The 21,387-nt window shown below is 40.6% G+C and overlaps 1 protein-coding gene across 1 annotated transcript in view; it reads right to left on the minus strand.

Moving 5' to 3' along the window:
• The window catches only part of TANC1 (tetratricopeptide repeat, ankyrin repeat and coiled-coil containing 1), a 65,557-nt gene that overhangs the window by 6,416 nt on the left and 37,754 nt on the right, over positions 1 to 21,387 (minus strand). The window contains 17 exon segments of the mRNA XM_039555373.1: positions 208 to 383; positions 504 to 627; positions 1,373 to 1,506; positions 2,803 to 2,881; positions 3,400 to 3,585; positions 4,197 to 4,433; positions 5,267 to 5,389; positions 5,605 to 5,713; positions 7,061 to 7,668; positions 9,708 to 9,874; positions 10,884 to 11,115; positions 12,356 to 12,510; positions 13,383 to 13,664; positions 14,678 to 14,797; positions 15,365 to 15,622; positions 17,845 to 18,034; positions 18,976 to 19,097. Of these exon segments, the coding sequence (XP_039411307.1) occupies positions 208 to 383; positions 504 to 627; positions 1,373 to 1,506; positions 2,803 to 2,881; positions 3,400 to 3,585; positions 4,197 to 4,433; positions 5,267 to 5,389; positions 5,605 to 5,713; positions 7,061 to 7,668; positions 9,708 to 9,874; positions 10,884 to 11,115; positions 12,356 to 12,510; positions 13,383 to 13,664; positions 14,678 to 14,797; positions 15,365 to 15,622; positions 17,845 to 18,034; positions 18,976 to 19,097 (3,302 nt within the window).

The following is a 21,387-nucleotide window of genomic DNA, read 5'->3' on the forward strand; positions in this document are numbered from 1 at the left end:
TGAGAAGGGACTTCTGAGGGTTTGCAGCATAATTCTGGGCTTCTATTTAATCTAGAAAACGCTTTCCTGAGCAAACATTTGCACTGAAGTCAAGATAAGAGCAGTGTAACCATCTTGGCTATTTCCCCAAATTTCCTATTTTGGTAGGCAATAGTTTTTCTACATTTTTATAACTTTTTCTTCAATTTTCTGTTTTGTTACACTTACAATATCAGCATCTCCATAAAAAGCTGCCAAGTCTAGGGGTGTTCGTCCATTTTTGTCTGTCTGATCAGTTGTTGCACCTTTCTCTACTAAATACTGAACCACTTCCTTGTGGCCTTTCAAACATGCCCAGCTCAGAGCTGTCAGTCCTTCCTTGTCCAGAGATGAAATAGTTGCACCTGAAAAATGAAAATGAACTTTGTTATGAAGATTATCTATTTAAACGGAAAAATTGCATAACTCACCCAGATGCAATCCTGGTGCATCTGTGCCGCTGTAATCCGTTATTTATGTTCTACCTTCAGAAAGGAGAAATTCCACAGTGCTCAGATGTCCTTCACAAGAAGCCACCATCAGTGGTGTCCGGCCTTGCTTGTCACTTAAATTCACATCAGCCCCATGCTCCACTAGAAGTTTAGCAATCTGAAACAGAAAATATCAATTTAAAAATACATTCCTTGCACCAGGGGGGGTTAGATTGGATATTAGGAGAATTTTTTCTCAGAAAGTGCTGTCCATCCCTGGCACAAGGGGTAGGGGTGGAATTCCCATCTGCCACATCCCTGAAGGGATTCAAAAGCCCCATGGGTGTAACACTTCAGGACATGGGTTAGTTTGGCCTTGGCAGTACGGGGGAACAATTGTACTTGATGGCCTTGGAGGGCTTTTCCCATCTTACCAACTCTATGACTTTATGAAATCGGCAGATTTAGATTTCAGCCATAATATCATGAACTTTTAAGAAAGAGGACTAAGGTGGTATTTATGGCAACCACTGAGAAATTGTATGTAGCTCAAGCCCTGACTGCAGTTCAAGGCCTTCTCCTGACAGGAGAGGCCAGCATGAGGAAGGCTTCTGAATCCAAGGTTCTCTCTCTTCACAGCAGCAGTATAAAAGATCTGAAATCACCTCTGATCTTCGTCTAGGAAATAAAGTATTTTAACTCACATTATTTTTCAAGTATATTATAACTGAGACTGTTGTGAAGTCAATGTGCTTTTTAAGTTATTTCAAGGGATACAAAGGGTTTGGAAATGAAGCTTCTGAGCATATCCCTCTGAAGCTGATGCAAACACATATTAGAAAATTGACACTAATTATTTTCAAAACTAGAGATGGGAGGAATTAGGGACCACATCCCAAAGGATCCCCAAAGCTGTGCCAGACCTGCCAGTGGCCCTGCCGGACTGCGCAGAGTAGCGGGGGAACGCCCCTCCTGCTGGCTCTTGTCACGGCCGCTCCATGCCCAAGGAGTAACTTGCACACTTCCAGCTTCCCTCTTCCTGCAGCAGCTGTCAGGGCTAGAGAAAGTATTTGCATCAGTATCAGCTCTTGGCTTATTTGGCCTTTGGACACATGCACAATACGTGAGTGTTACTGAATCCCCATTCTTTCAGCTTTTAATTGTGACACTGAAAGCCGGAAAGAACAAAAAAAAGAAAATCCTTTCCCCATCATGATTTTTCCCCCCCTCTTCTATTTTTCTCATATTGTGTTTTAAACAGAACTTGAAATTTAAATTTTGTTTTTTGTGTTGAAGCCTCACCAGTCATGCCAACAATGTTTAGAAAATGAGTCCATGTGTGACTTATGCAAGAATAGCAAAGGACTTGCCCCTCCAGTTTCTAAAGCCTAATAACTTGCATTTTCTACTAAGAAGTAGTAAGAAGTGGGTCAAATTGTGAATTGTGAACCTTTACCCATTTTTTAGCATTTTCAAACATGATCAACCAGTATTTTTTTTTTTAATTTCAATGACTACTGGAAGTAAAAGAAATCACAAACACTGCAGGAAGAAGTAAATTTTTCTTTTTTTTTTTAGCATTCCCTCCTCACTCAATGAAACTTCACTGTGTTGTTTAGAGCTGAACAACTGGAAAGTAAATGTTATGGATATCAGTATTACAAGCAAAAGAGTCAAGTCTTGTTCAAAAATCCCCCTTTCAGGGAGTTCGCTTCCTGAATGAGTAAAGATTCCCAATTCATTCTGCAAGGATTTCAATTAAAAACACTGACAAAAAAATATTGAAGAACAAAAATAATTTAGAAACAGATGTAGGTCTTTTGGAGTTCACTGGATTTGCAACAAGGGTTTTGTACATGTGCAGGAATGAAGCACGTCTGCTTCTCTAGAATGTGAGAGGCCACTGATCATCATCCCAATGCTGCTTCCCCACCCTCAGCTGTTTCCGTGGAATGGAGATGCCCCTCACAAGGCACACCAGGGAACTGCCAGTGCAGGGATTACAGTCTGCCTTAAAAACTACATTTGGCCTCTGCCAGATGTCCAAAGGCAGGTCTTTTCTTCCACTGCCTAATTAGAATAAACCCACACTGAAACATAAGCACTGTATTTCCACAATTTTCCATCTAGTTAAAAAGTCAGTAATTTACAGTAACTTTAATATAAAATAGTTCTCCAATACTTGAGATTAATAGATTCAGTAAATTTAAACTCTAGACTCATAAAACTGCATTTTACTATTAAAACTGGTATTTTCCATTATTTTTATTATAGAAAATTAAATTTAAAAAGTAAGATTAAAAACTCCTTAAATCAGCAACCCTAATTAGGAAACATACGAGAAGGGAAATACCTGTTTCTCCCCACAAGGCATCAGTGTCATTGATGTCCATGTCATGGTCCTTTTCAACTGTCAAGATGTAATGAACCACCTGCCAAAAACAGTGAGCAGAGATGTGCTGAGCCACAAGAGCATCAGTTGTCACTATACGATACAGCAGGAGATAAAAGATGTAAAATAAGTAAGAGTGCTTCTCTCTCAATGCATATAATCAATAGAAAAGAAAATCGGTATCACTCACAACAAGTTCAGTAGGATTTTAGAATGACTTGAAGGCAAGTGAATGTTACTGAAAAACATTTTTAATGCTGATATTCAGGAGTTGATTGCTTTCATTTAATCAGTGGACAGCAAACAAGAACTTTCATGAGACAACTTCCAAGAACAGAGAGGAAAAAGTGGACAGAAAATTACATATAAACAAATCCTGAAGCAAACTATTACTGGATACTCAGCTAGAGCATTTCAACCAGCTGCTAATACATACTACAATAAATATCAGAAGTTTCAACAATTCTTTCCCAGCCTCTTTCAAAAACAGCTGCAAGCACTGGTGTACAGTTCTGATGATTTCAAACAGATCTGGAAGTACCTGAATTCCCAACCCACCTGGCAGTGCCCCATGCTGGCAGCTGCTGTGAGAGCTTGTTGTAGTGCCTGGCGCTTCCTCAGTGAATCCTGTTCTCGGGAGGGGCTCACCCAAACCAAGCCGAGCAAGAACTCAAGGATTTTGCAGTGTCCTCTCAGCGCACTATGGACCAAAGCACACTGGCCCTTCTTGTCTGCAAAGTCAGCCTGAAGCGGGGGAAAAAAGAATGTCTGAGGTTAAAAGGTGCAGTGAAAGGCTGTGGAGAGGAGACGCTCTAGAGTGCTGTGGGAGAGCAGCTCTCGCTCCTGACTTCCAGGGCAAGGAGGAACATCTGGGGAATCACAGGCCCAACAGCCTCACCTGAGCAGCTGGGAAGGTGATGGAAGAACTAATCCTGGAGAGCACTGCCAAACACAGGAAGGACAAGGTAAGCAAGACCAGCCAGCATGGGCTTGCCAAGGGGAGATCATGCTTAGCCTGCGGGACAGCCAGCAGCTCTGAGGGGACCAGAGGGTGGGTCAAGAGAGCTGGGGATGCCCTTGACCTCGACTTTAGAGGGCTCCAGCACTCTCTCAGTAACAGTCACTGACAAACTGACGACAACAGGTTGTGGAAGTGCACAGTGAGGTGCACTCAAAACTGGCTGAATGGCTCTGCCAGAGGGTTGTGATCAGTGGTGCGTGGAAAATGCTTCACTGAAGTCTGGACTCAAGACTATGCCTGATAATTATATACTTAAGTAATCAATAACAGCTTTCTTACACCTTTGTATCACTCTTCTGGCTGCAGGCTTTGCAATCTTTGTGTGCCAGCTTACCTTTGCACCTTTTCTGCACAGCAGTGACACGATATTCATGTGACCTGCAGCAGCTGCGTAACTAAGGGCTGTCATGCCGTTTTCTGAAGTTCCATCAATAGCAGCTCCAAACTCTAGTAAAAGAGTGACCACTTCTTCGTGTCCAAGGTGCGACTGAACACACAGCACTGGAGCATTATTCAGTACTTCAGTCCTGTAATTCACATTTGCTCCTGCCAAAATCAGCAGCCGACTCACCTAAAATTTAATTTAAACAAAACAATGTTTTCCTCAGATTTGTCTGAATTTGGTACCTTGATCAGGTACTCATTTGTTACTCCCTAATTTTGATGCAGATTTTACTGGCAGACATCAACGTTAACACACAGATAGCAACATACCAGTTTAAAATCTTCTCTGAGTAAATATAATATTGTATTACTGACCACTGCACTCCCAAGAAATGACTTGTCTCTCCCCTGAAACTCACTGCTCTCATCACAATCACGTGTAACTTGCTACTACTCTGCAACTACCTCTGTTAAGAGAGAACCAGACTGCATAAAAAGCAAATCTCAAAAAAAAACCAGCCAGAGCATGGATGTGTGTGTTCATGTACACACAAATTTCCAATCAAAAGCCTTAGCAGTTGGCTCAAATTCCAACTGACTGACTTGGATTTTGCTATCCATCATCTGGGGATTCAAATAATAGCGCAAAGTTGTGGTATTTTAAATCCTTTCCTCTCACAGTATTCCCCCTTTTACAGCTGACACTTTCCCATAGAAGCAAAGAGCAGGGAGCTCTGCCCAGCAAGGCCATGTGGGACATCCACCCTCAAAAATGCACCAAACACACTCACCTGTGCTACAGAGCACAGCTGCAGCAGAAAAAAGGCAAAACGCTTCTTTCCATCAAAACTATCGAGGAAAACTGATTTCAACTTTAGCAACACCTTACAAAAGTACACAAAGGAGTTCAGGTCCAGATGCTTTTCTGCTGAAGGGTTACACTGACTTCAGCATTCACCAGCCAAGTGCCAGCAGCAGTGCCAGACAAAGAGCTGACTACAGCCGTGCTGATGCTCTTACCTTCACGTTGGGTGTGTAGATGTTTCTTAGAGAAGCCAGGGCTGTAGACAGTCCATCAGTACTATAGCCAATCCACAAGGCTTGGAGATGACTGGAAGAAATTCCGGTCCTTTTACTGAGACCCTAACAGAAATGATATAACAGGAAATCTCTCTATAGAATTAGAAATCCTATTTTAATCTACAACTCAATATTAAAAAGCAGTAAAATCTGGATTGATAGCACTACCAAGTATTTTGCATAAGCTTCAAACAAATTATTCAAGCAAGTCAGAGGAGAATATCTACAATGCATTCAGATGATAAAGGTCATAAAGCCTACTAAGCTGCAAGCTTTACCTTAAAAATGTGAGCTTTAAGTATATGATGGCCAAGTTCCATGGTTTGTTGGCGGTTTAACTTTCCCTCCTGTCGAGAAAACATGAAAGCCAGTAGAGCATGTCCATTCCTAATAAAAAGGATTGAGAGAACCACTTTTATAACTGTATTTCAGTAAATATTCTAACACATCTTTATTCCTAACAGCTCAACTTTGTCAGACTATTGAAACATACCATCACATCTAAACAGAATTCTTTCCATAACAAAATAATGCAAAATTAAAAATGGCAAATTTTGAATATGAAACACACTCCTGGTATTTCTGTGCTGTCCCTTCAGAAGGGGCCTGTGTCAGCTTTGAACTGGTTTACATACTGCTCCTTTTTGCATTCTCAGAGCCAGGAACTGCAGGCATCTCAGACAAAAGCCAATCCTTTTAGAAGCATAAGATCTGAATACTTGAAAAATTTGAGATGAAATGTGTATTTAGTAATTCTACACCTACATTATAGGTGGTCAATGTTCTAGGAAACAGTGAGAGTGGCATAACCTTGAGAAAACAAGGTTACCATATACTATTTGTTAATCAGACTATACATTGGAACCGGGCAATTAGCTATATGCTAGCTGGACTCTCCACCTGAGGGGGGAAGTTGTGGGAAGGGACTTCTCACCCCATTGTCAGACATTTCTGAACAAAACCTTCCGAAATCAGAAGCTCTGCCTGGGCCCAGGCAGCCCCCACTGCTGCTGGGGCAAGTGCCAGGAGTTCCCAGCGTGGCGGGACCAGGGGTCCATGAGGCTGCAACCCCCCAGTCCCACCTACAGAACTGGTTCTGTTACAGCCACTTGGAAAGCTCTTGGAAAGTCTTGGGTTAGTAATAATTTTAAATGTCACCATTATTTATTCTTCTGTAAAAACCAAAAACTGTAAACCCCAAAGAACATGAAAAAAAAATACTGGGGAGCCAACTGTGAGGACATGACAAACAGGAACAGCCACTGTCTCCAACTCAACCAACTCCTGCTCTCCAAGTCACAGAAAGTGAGCTGGAATAAGCTGAAACAATGCCAGCAGGATATAATTACAGCACAAAATGTCTTAATATTTTTATGTTTAAAAAAGCCCAAACAATCTGCTCCTTCTATTCCTGCACTCTACGTTACATAGACAAGGTGCTGCTGCACGGGATTCTCAACAATTTTGCTGTATTAGTAACAATATAGCACTCTCATTTCTCCATGAAGGTAGCAGAGTCAGATGCAAACTTCTGACTTCTATAGAGTCAATTATGCATTGTAAACTTTGAATCTTGAGTCACATCTACCCCTAAATATATAAAAGTGTTCATTTTGGAAAAAATTATTTGTACTTGTATTTAACATTACTCTTTCCTCTCACCAATTGTTGCAATCAATTATACAAAACCTAACTTTGGTTATTTGAACATGAATTACTGCAGTTTTTATTTACCTTGGCTCACATAAGAAGTCAGTATTTTCACCTTCTGCTCTCCAGACAAGCCATTCCCTGAAGGAAGGATGGCAGAACATGCGTGTTTTGTCACGTCTTTTGATCAGAAAACACGAAAGGGCTTCCATCCTCTGGCTGAAGTCTTCCCATTGTTGTTCACCATTTATTTGTCCTGCATTAATAGCCTGGAAAATCTGGTCATCTGTCATGGGATGCAGGGATGCCAGTGCCACATTCAGTATGGGCTGAGCTCGCTCAAAAGCAGAGTTTGTCATGAACTTCATATTGCACTGCAGTAAGTACAGCTCTGACAGAGACACAGGAACAACTTTGTAGCTTGCACTTTTGATTACTAAATGACCTTTTTGGAAAAGATCCAGAGTGAGTTTCAAATAGAGGTAAGATCCCAGGCTTCTCATGATCAGGTGGTTACTCACTTTCCCAATAGTAGCTGCATCAGCTTTTCCATTTAAAGACATGTTGTTTATAATTTCCTGACTGTTATTAATTCTGTACTGAATATAAGCATTCAAATCATTGTGAATTTCTTTGTTGTCTGGAAAATTGTCCAGGGATATTGCGATAAATGGTAGTGAACTTACCACTTCCTGTGAGGGAGAGAGGGGGGGAAAAAAAGAAAGAAAAGAACAAAACAAAAAACCAAAGACATTACAGTATTCCAGCACTGAGAACTCAATGATGCATCTCTGCTACATTCCCCTTCTGTAGTGAGTGCCAGATTAAAAAGGAATTCAGTATCCCTGAGATGGTTTTGCAAATATTGCCCCCTCGTAAGAGGTAGAACAGTATTTCTACATTTTATCATTTTTCATAGGAAGGTCTCAAATATTTCACTGACCAAACGCAACAATTGAAGGGGATGAGAAATGACCACTTTGAAGTTAAGGAAATGGAAAACAGTTACCAGAATTGGACCCTGAGACAGGCCAGGGAAAGGGGAAGGCAAAAGGAATGATCTATTAGGCAGGAATGTTTTATTAAGAAGTATCACAAATGACAGGAGGGAAAAGACTCCCCTTATCATTTCACCTTCCACTAACAATGTACCAGAAAGGTGGCTTGCACACATCCCCAGCCCCACGTGCCTGAAGGCAAGTACCAAGTACAGCACAGACACTTCAGCAGGTTCACCTGAACACACTTTCATGTTTCTGTAACACAGAACACTTTTATATTTATGTAAATAAAGATCCAAAAGACCTTTATTTAAAAGAAACACTTTTACTACTTCTAACTTAAACTTCATAAAGTAAAACTTCTAAAGTTTAACATTAAATTTTCAAAAATTAAAGTTTGAGAACCAGAAACTTCTTACATAGAGTCATATATTAGAAGGGTTTAACAAACATCTCCAGACTTTCACAACACAAAAAGGAACTCTATTCCACTTTATGTAATTAAATGGATTTCAGAAACCTGCACTTTCAGACTAGTGAGATGTTTTAAGCAAAGACAAACTTCTCCAGTCTCCAGAGATGGAATAGTCCCTGCTACAGAAATCCCTTCCTAAATGCAAAAATTTAGTTCAGAAATGGACTTTTAAGCCAGTTAAACACTATGAGTGCTAGTGGCAAGCAGGCAGAGAAGAAATAAACTCTCAGAGGCTGTACTGAAGCACGCCTGCACCTTAACATTGCACTCCTGAGGTACAAGGGATCAGACTCAAATTCCTAATTTCTTGTATTAACCACTCTACTGATAGATGCAATTAAGTGATTCACAATGGAAAAGGCCTCCAATATTTTATAGATAGGAAGGAAGGAAGGAAGGAATTCGGAAGGAATTCGGAAGGAATTCGGAAGGAAGGAAGGAAGGAAGGAAGGAAGGAAGGAAGGAAGGAAGGAAGGAAGGAAGGAAGGAAGGAAGGAAGGAATTCGGAAGGAATTCGGAAGGAAGGAAGGAAGGAATTCGGAAGGAAGGAATTCGGAAGGAAGGAATTCGGAAGGAAGGAAGGAATTCGGAAGGAATTCGGAAGGAAGGAGTTCGGAAGGAATTCGGAAGGAAGGAAGGAAGGAATTCGGAAGGAAGGAAGGAATTCGGAAGGAATTCGGAAGGAATTCGGAAGGAAGGAATTCGGAAGGAAGGAATTCGGAAGGAATTTGGAAGGAATTCGGAAGGAATTCGGAAGGAATTCGGAAGGAAGGAATTCGGAAGGAAGGAATTCGGAAGGAAGGAATTCGGAAGGAATTCGGAAGGAAGGAATTCGGAAGGAAGGAAGGAATTCGGAAGGAATTCGGAAGGAAGGAATTCGGAAGGAAGGAAGGAATTCGGAAGGAAGGAAGGAATTCGGAAGGAATTCGGAAGGAAGGAATTCGGAAGGAAGGAAGGAATTTGGAAGGAAGAAAGGAATTCGGAAGGAAGGAATTCGGAAGGAAGGAAGGAAGGAATTCGGAAGGAAGGAATTCGGAAGGAAGGAATTCGGAAGGAAGGAAGGAATTCGGAAGGAAGGAAGGAAGGAAGGAAGGAAGGAAGGAAGGAAGGAAGGAAGGAAGAAAGGAAGGAAAAAATCCAAGAGACTTTATTTTAAGTTCCTCTAAACCCAGTATTTTTCATAATAATGCAGCTGCACCAATATAAATGATCATTTGGTTTAGGAGGGTAAGAAAAATTTGAAAGGTGTTTTTACCTGGAAATTAGTTCTTACAGTCACAATGAGCTTCAGCCAGGGAGGAAATTTACAGATTATACTTGTGATAAATGAAGAAATGGTGTCACCATAATCAGGTTTATGAAATTCAGCATCATTTAAACCATCTACCAAAATTATGTAGTCTTCCTCAGGAATCTTCTGCTCTGAAATTTGAAAATAAAAAAGGAAAGGATAAAAACACATTCTCCTATTAAGTGACACATCTTTATGCTCAAATTCTGAATGCCAAGAAACAAAAATGTATGTTTATGCACACCGATACATCTTATGGCATTTAAGCATTATTTAGAAGATTAAAAACAACATTGGGAGATTAAAAACAGTTTTAACAGGAATGATGTGCTCTGTTCATATGTAGGCAACCCCCCATTCTGCCACAGATCAGGTATCTGCTCAAGCTGGCATATGCTGGGAAGCAGCTGTTTCCAAAAGGAGTTTGCCAGGGTTTTTTTTAAATACAAACATCATGTTTCTACATGCTTTCTTTTACACACCATAATCGAGGGAATAGCTGCACCTGTATCAGGGGAGGGTTATGTTGGATATCAGAAAAGGTTCTTCCCCCCGAGGCTGCTGGGCACTGCCCAGGCTCCCCAGGGAATGGGCACGGCCCCGAGGCTGCCAGAGCTCCAGGAGCGTTTGGGCAGCGCTGCCAGGCAGAGGGTGGGATTGTTGGGGTATCCTTGGCAGGGCCAGGAGCTGGACGGATTATCCTGGTGGGTCTTTTTCAGCTCAGGAGATTCTGTGATTCTTGGAAAACTGCCACATCCATTTTAAAAGCAAGCAAAACCCACATCCACTTTGCAGATGTTCAGGCCCAGAAAATTAAAAGAGAAAGTATATGACAAAACTTAAATGCATCTTAAAACAAAATCCTTTAATGTGAATGTGCCAGCCTTAACTTCAAGCTAACAGCTATCTTTCAGTTTTCTGGCAAAAAAGTAAGGTTTCCATGACCTTTAATAAGTTTCACAGAATTTTAATTAAAACATGAATCAACTGTTCAAAATCTATCTATTATTGTTACAAACAACTAGCACAATTAAGGAATCCCTTTCTCCAGGAATGTTCTGCTTTATTTATTTTTAATACTTTTCTCCACTCTTTATGCAGTTTAGATTCCATTTCCAAATCACTTCCTTTTTAACGTACCTCTCCTGAGGTTTGAAAGTGGTTCCAACACTCCCCTTTTAAAAGCTGCTGCTGGATCCTGGACACAAGACCTCAGGCTCAGCATGCTCTGCAGGTGAGGCTCTTTGATGAGGAGATCTCTGTATGCTGTTAACTGATGCGAGCGGCAAAGCAAAGCTGCCACACTGTGTACAAATTCAGGGACAAGACATGTGTACGTGTTGTCAGCCTGGCAGTAGTGATAAGCAACGACCTGCAGAATTGAAAAATAAAAAGCACTACCCTTTCAGTATTTTGGTTGATTACTAGTTAGTGCAGTTATGATAGAGTGCTATTAAATTTCCCTCTCAACTACAAAATACTTTTCAGTGTTAGATCCCACGCTGTAACAATCTGTGATGGCCCGTGTCAAACACAGGGAGGAAGGCAATGAATTATGTTTTTGACCTTGCAGGACACGCAGAGAGGAGAAGAAATGGAAGTGTCAGATTCTGACAGGAAAATGTAACAATTTGAGTTTGGGACATTTGATACAGTGGCCAAGCAGCTGATTAACTGAGGAGCACAAGAAAAGTAACCTGAGGGTTTGACTGGGTAACCTAGCAGCTGTAATTTAACAACACTATGTCCCACACTGTAACGACCTAAGGACTAATTTGATCATCATCAGGCAAAAGTAAATGACAGACAGCTATTAAAGAAAGACATGCTTACATAAGCAAATGGAGAAATACAACAACTGGCTTTATTCCAAAGCTGTGTATTACTTAAAAATAAACCAGGACATAACCCATATTTCTTTGGGGGAAAAAAAAAAACCCAAAACAAACCACAAGGAAAACATGGTGTTCACAGTGAATAAGAAGCCTGTACTTCAGTGGTTTTCATAACACTGCTTCAAACAAATATGTATCACTTTAAATACTGCATAAAGATCTCATGTTTTCCCTACAATTATTCATATAAAAGATGCAGTTCAGATGATCATTGATTTTACTATTTAGGCAAAAAATAGAACACCTAACATAGTAATCTAATACAAAAAGACTTCAGACTCTCAGACTATGGAAAATAAAACTACATTCAGACTCAACCTGTATCATAGCATATAGATGGATTATACAAAACCCAAACATTTTACCTCCCCACCCCCCCCAAATTTTGCCTTTGGGAGCACTGAGCAGCTCCCTGTAGAGAACATATAGCCCCTTTGGTAAGGAAAGGATCCCAACCTCCCACACCCACACAAAACTGATGAGAAATTGTTCAGGTAACTCTTCCTAGGACCAAGCAGGATTCAGGTGATCACCTGATGGGTACAAGAGGCAGGTAGCTGGTTTCACCAGCCAAACAGAGCCATCATGCAGAGGTGCCCAGGTGCTGCCCCTCTTCCAGCACTGCCCACTGCCTCCCGGGGTGCTCTGCAAAGCAAACTGACCCCCATGTTAGAGCGTTCTAACACACTGAACATCTACTAGGAAGTGAAAACTCACCTTTGAAGCGAGGCATCTCACAGAATCCCCTGTTTGGGGTTTGTGTTCGGGAGTACCAGGACAAGTCAGAGTCTTCATTGTATTGGTGTCACCTGACGGAGGGGCACATGGGGATAACTGGCTTAAGGGAATCTCCTGACAGGAGTCACCACCTGCTTTTAAAAGACAACAAATACAAAAGAGACCAAATTTGCTGAAAGCAGATTGCTTTTTAGGAAAACACCACAGCTTATCTTACTGCTGGAGTAAAAATTGAAACTGAGCAATACCATTAAAGGAAGCCTGCAACTAGTCTGATAAATACAGGCACACATTTGCAACTTTACAATTTTAAAACAACTCAACTGACTTTCAGATCAAAACTATAGAATTACTGAAAGCACAACCATGCTGATGTGCAGAGTTTCCTTCAGAAAATTACACATACAATGCCTCATATAAACTAGTAGTTAATATATGACTGAACTCTTGGGAAATTTATCATTGTTATTATTAGTAATAATGATATTTGAAGTGTCAGTAGGGAAAGGAGCAGTAATAATAGTCTCATCATCCGTCCAGTTAATGTAGGCACTGGACTGGTCTGGTGACAGGATGCTTTGGATCCCAGTAGAAGACACAAGGGGTTTCTCCATAGCTTTATTCTCACCTCTACAAAAATTCTATGGAAAGCATACAAAGCGGATACACAGCAGGAAAGAAACACTCACTGCTCCCTTTCCAAACTCATGAGAGACAAAGATGCTGCAGTCACATCCTCAGAGTCTGGGGTACACACTGCCTGACAAGAGGAAGAGATCCTGCACACTGCCTCTGTGATACCACCTCTCTGATGGGCTGAACCCACATCGTATCACGTTGAAGGTATTTGTCAGAACACAAAATTTTAACTCCTTCCTTTGCTCATTGGAAGAAAAAAATGTTTGCCAAAGACTTGATGAGGCCTGACTACCTTAAGCCAGAAAAGCAAACATGTGACTCCTGATGTCAGCAGTAACCCAGACCATTACTCAGAAAAGGAACATACTTTTAGGAGATGAACTAGGGCTGTTGGAAGCTATTTGTCTCATGCGACTTCCATGGCAGCTGAGTGCCACCAGCCGTGAAATGATTGCAGTCTTCCCAAATCCCACATTTCCAGTAATGACAGCTCCCTTGTTCTCTGCTGGGTCAGGATTCTGCAGTTTTTCTTCAATGGCGTGGAACAGCCATTCTCTTCCAACAAACACCGAGTCTGTGGTTATGCTTGGCACCTCAAACAACAGCGGCTTCAGCAAAATGTCCTGAGGCTTATAAGGGATGAAACGAGCTGAAAAGACATGTCAGGGAGGAAAGTTTATTAGAAGAAACTTGACATGCAATCAAGCAGCATGGTTTCAGAAGGTAACATCATTTAGAAGCCTTGTTACTATCAGTCATAATCAGACATTTCATCACGAAAACAATAACATCTGATTGCCTCAGTTCAGGTAATCTCCATAATTTTTGCATGAATTAAATTGTAGAGGAAAGAAGGTACAGGTATAATCTGATTATTTTTTTACAATTGAACTGGATAGTAAGTTGTAGAATCCAAAAAGTTTTCTTAAAAATGCATTAATAATTCTACAAATGGGGAAGCATTTTTTAGAGTGAACTATGTGCTGAGCATCTCAGTGTTAGGTCTTCAAATCTGTAAAGACATTTACAGAGAAACAGAAAAAGGTACAGAGAATAACATAATTTTTCTGTTTAAAAAAACCCCTTAAAGTAATACCAAAAAACCTACTGCCTTGTTTTTCTATACTTTTCAAGTCACAGGATCAGAAGTTACACCTTTGATTACTTTGATCTATACATCTGGGAAACACCTGATGACTTGGGGAAAAATTCCGGTTTGATTCCATAAAATACATTAAAATTTACAGGGATAATAATATTCACCAATAAAATGCTCTAAAGATTCCTTAGTCAAATGTATTGTTACACAACTGCTGTTTCAGCATTAACCTATGACCGTGAAAAGCCATAAATGGAAGAGGGCAGCATAGTATCTACATACGATCCTCAAGACCAGTTTTACTAGGAGTTTACTTAAATTTTTCTGGTTTTATTGTTATTGCTTGTAACAGATGCACACAAATTCAGTCTTGAAACCATAGCATAATGCAGGAAAGAGTAAGTAAGCATCTTATTCGCAGATATGCAGTGACTTGTCAGGAGCATTCTACAGTAACACTGTGGGACAGGGCTGACCTGATCACAGAGCATTCACATTCCAAACTACTGAAGGACTGTATGACTGTGCCAGACAGATGCAGGTGTAAATATCTCTGCCTTTACCTTCCTGCTGCACTTTTCCACCAGCGGTGTTGTGCCAAGGCAAGCGAATTGAAGTTCGTAAAGGAGTATTTCTTTGTCCATCCAAATAACTCAAATCTTCCAATTTGGTTGAACTTGTTGCTAGAGTATTAAAGAACTGAAGCTTATTTTTCTCTCAACACAAGTTACAAAGAGTGTTATTATTTACTACAGTTCTTCATCCACATGTTACTTACAGAGAAGTTTTTCTAGACAATAGCAACAAAGTCATTCATGTTGTAACATTTACAAAATGCATTTCACTCAAGTTCACTAAGATTTAATTGGGTTTTTCCCCATTTAAATGGCACTCAGTTCTCCCATTGAGAGAGTTTCGTTTTTTACTGTGGGAACAACCACATCAGCGACGTCAGAAGCGTTAGAACAGGTTCAGGTAATACCTGCTAATACAATATGTGTCACCAGGCAGAGTCCTGGAATAACTGGTAGACTTTTGAAGTGTTTCAAAAGTCCTGACCTAGTCAATACCTACCAGAAAGCACAGTTACAGCCCTCTGGATGAAGGTGTTAAACAACTTAGGTAATGTTCATCAGTTCAGAACATAGGCTTGTTTTTATCCTATAGAGATACTTTTATACTAACGACAAAGATTCAAAAGAAATGTCCTATCATTAAGAAAATCCTTGGTTTTGACCTCAGGACTTTACCTGCAACAGAGTTTGGACGAGGCATTATTAAAGAGCCAGAACTCTGAGCATAAGGAAGGGGACCCTCTCCTGTTGGTACTTCCTTTGGCAAATTCTCAGAAGATCCAATGGCTTCCTCTTCTGCAACTGGTGAACAATTATCTGTTCTTCGGTCACGACTGATGCCTTGATGTTTTCCAGCTCTGAGACTCCCATCCTTACTCCATTCTAAACTGGATCCACTACGATCATCATTTTCTGACGAACTTGTTATAGTGGCTGAAAAAGAGGAAAAAAACCCAAGTCAGAAGAATATTACACATTAGAATTTTCATTCTCAAATGGCATTGTGAAACATAAATGACAAAATTTCAGTGTTGTTCATAGGTCTGCAGCTTCAGCCTTGCAGGATGGTGAGGTACTCGTACAACTCTGAATTCTTCCAGCTTAGGCTCACACTCATAAGAAATATAAGATTGGATGCTTCAATTCAACAGCTTGTATTCTAAGAAATACTAATAATATGGACATACAATTTAGAGGCAGTAGAAGAAAAAAACCCAACTTTTCGGGCACTCCATTAATCTCTGCACACACTTAGATTGTACGTCAATATGACAAATTTATTTCATTTTTATTGTTGCATCGAAAAAAATCTGGTTCCTCCTGAAGCATTAAATCTTTAGAACTCTGATTCCTCTTGGAGGGAAACGCAGCAAAAGGAAACCTGGGTGCTCAAGATTTCCATACTGACACAGCAGCAAGGATCCAGCAAAGCATTAATTTTGGCCAGCAGCCCAATCTTTTCTCCTACTTAGCTCCTTGCTGAGGATTAAAACCTGCCTTTACTACTATTATGTCAAACTCAATAGAAGCAAAGAAGAATTCAGTTACAGCAGTAAAAGACTGGAAAACTAAAGGAAACCTGAACTGTAAGTAAAAAAGAGGAAAATGGAGAAAAGACTGATTTCCCATCAGTCTGCTGGTCTGGAAAAAATAGTGGGAGTAGAAATACAAAGGAGGCCCACATAACTAGCATGAAAGCGCAAGATATTTTCATGGGTGGATGAACCCTGCCAAAGACATTAGAAAACATATACTTGCTAAGTGTAATTTAAAATGCGCATGTGCTAATAAGAGATTTGAATGCACAAACATACTTGCATATAAAAACCAAAAGCACAGGTCACTTAGCAGAAAGGTGCTTCTTCCTTCCCTTCTTGGTTTCATGCCTTTAGAGATATAAGGTATGCTGCCCTGGGTAGCCAAGAGACAGAGGGTGTTCAAATTTTCCTGGGATTTGAGACATGAACAGGAGCTCTGCAGAAGAGCAGCAGATGATTTTCATGCAGTCCCACAGCCATGAACTGCACGTACTTGACTGAAGGAACACAAGGGAGTTTCCCCTGCTCTTGCACTCATACACTCATCCTTCCTTTTCAGTAGGTCAATAAGCAACTTTTATCACTGTTCTAAAATACCTTCTTTAAAATACTGGTACTTACAAGATTATACAATAATGATGTTGTCATGCCAGTACACTATTTTAAACAAACATGAGGCCATTCTGACCTTATTGAGAACATGGACATACTCTTGGACTATTTCAAGCTTGTCAACCATGGCCAGTATGTTCATATCAGTATCTACATTTGTGCTCTTTTCCCAAAAATAACAATTCTGCGATATCCTTTCCTTTGCATCAAGGTGTTCATGCTATCTCAAAACTAGATCCTACACGAAGCTGACCACATACCAATCTGACATGGAAGGAGTACACAGAATCATTTTCTTCAACTGAAACACTGAAGTTTTATACAGGAGTCTTTTGACCCACGACAAACAATGTCTCTTAGGGTAACTGATCAGTAAAAATTATTTATACTGAGCTGGTTGGTACAAGGAGCTTGTAACAGTTGGGCTGAGAGGGTGGCTGCCTCCAATGGTCAGTGACTCCCCACACAAGATGCACATATACCTTCAACTCAGCCATCTTTTAACAGAGGATCACACAATTTCATCTCTTCCACAATGTTCCATATTAGCTTCATTTTCATGCCAGTTACTCAAAAGTCTGCAGTGTTTTGAAACAGTTTCATTTAGGCTATTCTCATAAGAAATCACATCAATTATCGTTTCCTAAGCTGGAAATTAAACCAACTTCAAGCTCTGCTGTGCTTCACCATTATGAAAAGCACTGTTAAGACCTCTAGAATGGAAAAGAAAAAAGGAATGAGAAAACAAGGAATGGAGAAAACCAGAGGAAATTAATTATTTCAAAGGAAAAAGTGGAGAAATTAGAACTGCACCAGGAAAACAAAAGAAGCGAAATGCACACCTAACAACAGCAGCTGTTATAGCCAAGAACAGGATTTCGATCTTTCAAAATGGGATCCACAGACAGTGTAAACAGAACACAGTGACATAAAGCAGCTGTTCAGACTTGTACAATTAAGAGGAAAGTAATTTCTCCTACCTGTACTGCTAATGAAAATGCTCACCTATAATCCCACTGTCCTTGCTCTCCAGGGTGGAGCTGGGGGTGCTGATGGTGCCGCAGGGACTGCCCTTGTTGGCTGCTGCTTTGCCAGCGCAGCTGTTGAGGGTTGAGCAGGGACTGTCGGTGCTGGGCGATGTCGTGCTGCTGGTGAGGGTGGAACAGGGACTCACTCCTTGGCTGGCAACTGCACACTGCCATAGGAAGAACAAGAAACACTTACTGCACACCAGGCTGGACACTTGGGCTGAAAACTAGAGACCTTGAGGTGAGGTAGAATAAGAGCAAAGTGAAGAACCCATTTTTCAAGTAAAAATGTCAAGAAGTAAAGCCCTGTCTAGACTGGGAATCTTAATCTTTCACATTACTCTTAAAAAGTAACTGCTGAAGAAAAAAGGGAATTTCACAGTTCAGTGAAAGAGCTGCAGTCAGGCAGATTTCTATTTAAAACTTTACTGGATACTCCTCCCCTCCACCTCTTGTATTTACTCTTTGAGTTGAAAAAATCTGGAACTGCAGTCTTATTAATTTTTCACTATCAATGTGAAGACCCAAACTGATGCACTAAGGTTTAGGAGGGCTGGGACTAAAAGTGGAGAGAGTAAGGGGAAGGAGCAGAGGTTGGTAGTTACTGTGAAGTTTTAGTTAGCAGGTGAGTTTCATGTGGATAGTAGCTGCTTGCTTCTCTCCAGTCCGAAATGACAGAGAAGGACTGTCTGACAGAACTTCTCAGGAAGAAACAAACACACCCCTCTCCCCAGGCATGCTCCCATTTTAACAAAACACTGGCCTTCTCCATTCTTGGAAATCACTGAAAACAGAAGGCAAAAATTTCCTCCTAGATACTAAAAGCAGAGAGAATTCTAGAAGCTATTCACAGTCACAGCAGATTAGAGTTAACCTCCAGAAATGGTAAGTCTATCCAGTTTGTGTTTTTTGAAACTGCAAATTTATCTTGCATTCTTGAAAACAAACACTTGTTAAAATTAAAGTCCAGTTCTATAGCTATATCTCTATTAAAAGAGATGGTATTTAGTATCGAGGTATCAGGTGACTGCAACTACCAAATAGAGGAAATAACTAGTCTTCTCTGAAACAGGATGAACATTAAGTATATTATATTCCATTATCCTACCATAACTTCGCTTTTCTCTTCCATGTGAGCAGAAGTCGAGATCCCTTCTCCCAGTAAAAACCCCAGTCTTGTCATCAATTCTTGTGCTGCAGGAGAACAGCTTGAATCTTTGTCAGGCTTTGCTTTGGATTGGGAGGAAAAAAGTTGAAGGTTAGTGTCTTATATTTGGAAACTGTTAAAAGAGGTAGTAAAGTACAACCAAATTGTCCGTCTGACTTTTAATTGCTGGTGGGTCATGGATCCTCTGCATAACTGCACAAATCTAGGGGAGGAAAAACCCACCTGCCAGTCAAACCAGAAATGTTTAAGTGCAATCAGTTCATCATTGGACTGATGAGTGACATAACACAACAATTCTTCTAATAGCAGTATTAAGCTCAATGCTCTAAAAGCTTAGTGGCAAGCTGAAATTCTACTTCTGTCATATAAAAAACCTGGAGAGAAGTTAATAACACAGATGTTTTGTAATCTCACAGTTAACACTAGAACTAGTACCATACATTTTTGTTTTGCTTGCTATGCAAAAGATGTGACACCAGTTCTGAACATCCCAGCTCTTCTGGTGCAAAGATATTTAATTTTATCAGTACAGTGCTTTGAAATGTCTTCTGGCATCCAACAGACAGAACAACAAACAATTCAAAATGAAGCAACTTGCAAAAAAAAGCAGCCAAGCACAGCTCTGCCCTGGCACATACTCTTGCTAATGGAATCTCACAAACAAGCATTTCCAGCCATTTTCCTTCTTTGATGACAGATGTCTGGCATCATCCACCAACCTGTGACCATCTGCTCTGACAGGAACATTTACAGGGCATTTATTTCTTTTGTCCGTTATTATAAAAGAAAATATATAGCCTGTCCCATCCTCAGGTATAAACAGCTAATTAAATAAGGAGCATCATTGTACCACTTGGAGAACCAGCTCCCAGCAGGAGCTGTTACCCCAGAACTGCCAAGGGGGACACTGAGGAGCAGCTGCACGGCCACTTCCCAGCCAGCACACCAGGGCTGCTGGTGCCACCCCACACTGCTGGGAGTCAGCAAGGACACCCAAACAGCTCTAGCACTTCAACTTTTGGAGATGTTGTGCAACAAACGATTCCCAACTGCTGTAGAGCGCCTCAGCGGGCAAGAGAAGTAGGTGCCCAGACTTACAGATGAATTTTAGGAGAGGAGAAACAAGACCCTCAGCTGCAGCACCTTCCGCACCACCACCGAGAGGAGCTGGGGTGAGGGGAGAACCCACAAAAAATCCCAGCTGAACTGTCCCTTGGCCTTCCCTTCACAGTGTCACTGAGCCAGACAGTGTCAGGACAATCTTTACTCTCTGTGAGGAGCATGTGGGTCTCTAACCATGTAAGACACAGCTGACACTCAGTGGTACCTGCAAACAGCACATCTTTCCCCAAGCTGCAGACTGGAAAAGAAATACAGAAAATAACAACTGTAACAACTGTAACTGAACAGCCTGACCATAGCACCACTTCAACAATGGCCTAATTTTATGAGTGACATAAACCCCAATGTTTGCAAACATGAGCAGTTTACTAGTCAATCCTCTGTCTTTATTTCGCTCCAGCTCAATGCCTACTTGAATGCATGTATTTCTTAATTTTGCGGACAGCTTGAGGTTTTTTACTCTTCAAGACAGATTCTCACTTAATCCCAAAAGAAAGAAGTCTATGAAAGTAGATAGCAAAAGTTTTTTTATCTCAGAATTTTTACAAATCAACAGGCCTTCAAATATTTGCCTGGAAAATATATTTCCTCTTAAAAATAGCCATTTTAAAGATTACAATTAATCTTTAAGTCACAATCGTGGAAACTACAGTTTGTGAAATCAACATCTTCATTCTTCTCTCAAAATTACAAACCTTATTACTGTTATTATTATCATTATTAAATTATAATATTTGACAAGTCTGAGTAAATGTTAGGCAGAGTACCAAATTCAGTCAGTAACAAAGATCAAAGCTAAGAGCCTAAGGTGTTCAACCCAGCATCCACTGTTTGATCCTTAAACACCAGAACCTGGTGCTGATCTCCAGCAGCCTCACCATCTGAGAGCACAGCTCCGTGAGAGGAGGAAAATCACAACATGGTCACCTTCAGACTAGGGGGACAAAGACTACATGCTTTCCCAGCTGGACCTACAACTTTAATGCCAGCACCACAAGATGGCTGTGAAGACGAAGGCACAAGAGGGACCAGGGTAACTATACCATATCAAATGGATGGTGAAATTTGAAATAGTTCTATTTTTGCTACAAAGTGCCTGTATTTTAGAAAGAAAACACTGGCTTTTTAAACCGTAGTTTCCTTTAAAACTGAAACAAAAGGAAAACGAAAGAATTTTCACCCGGAACATCATCAGTTATATCCACTGACCTTAATGTGGTTAGTTAAACT

This window comes from Corvus cornix, chromosome 7 (genome assembly GCF_000738735.6).
Source record: "Corvus cornix cornix isolate S_Up_H32 chromosome 7, ASM73873v5, whole genome shotgun sequence".
Lineage (NCBI taxonomy): Eukaryota > Metazoa > Chordata > Aves > Passeriformes > Corvidae > Corvus > Corvus cornix.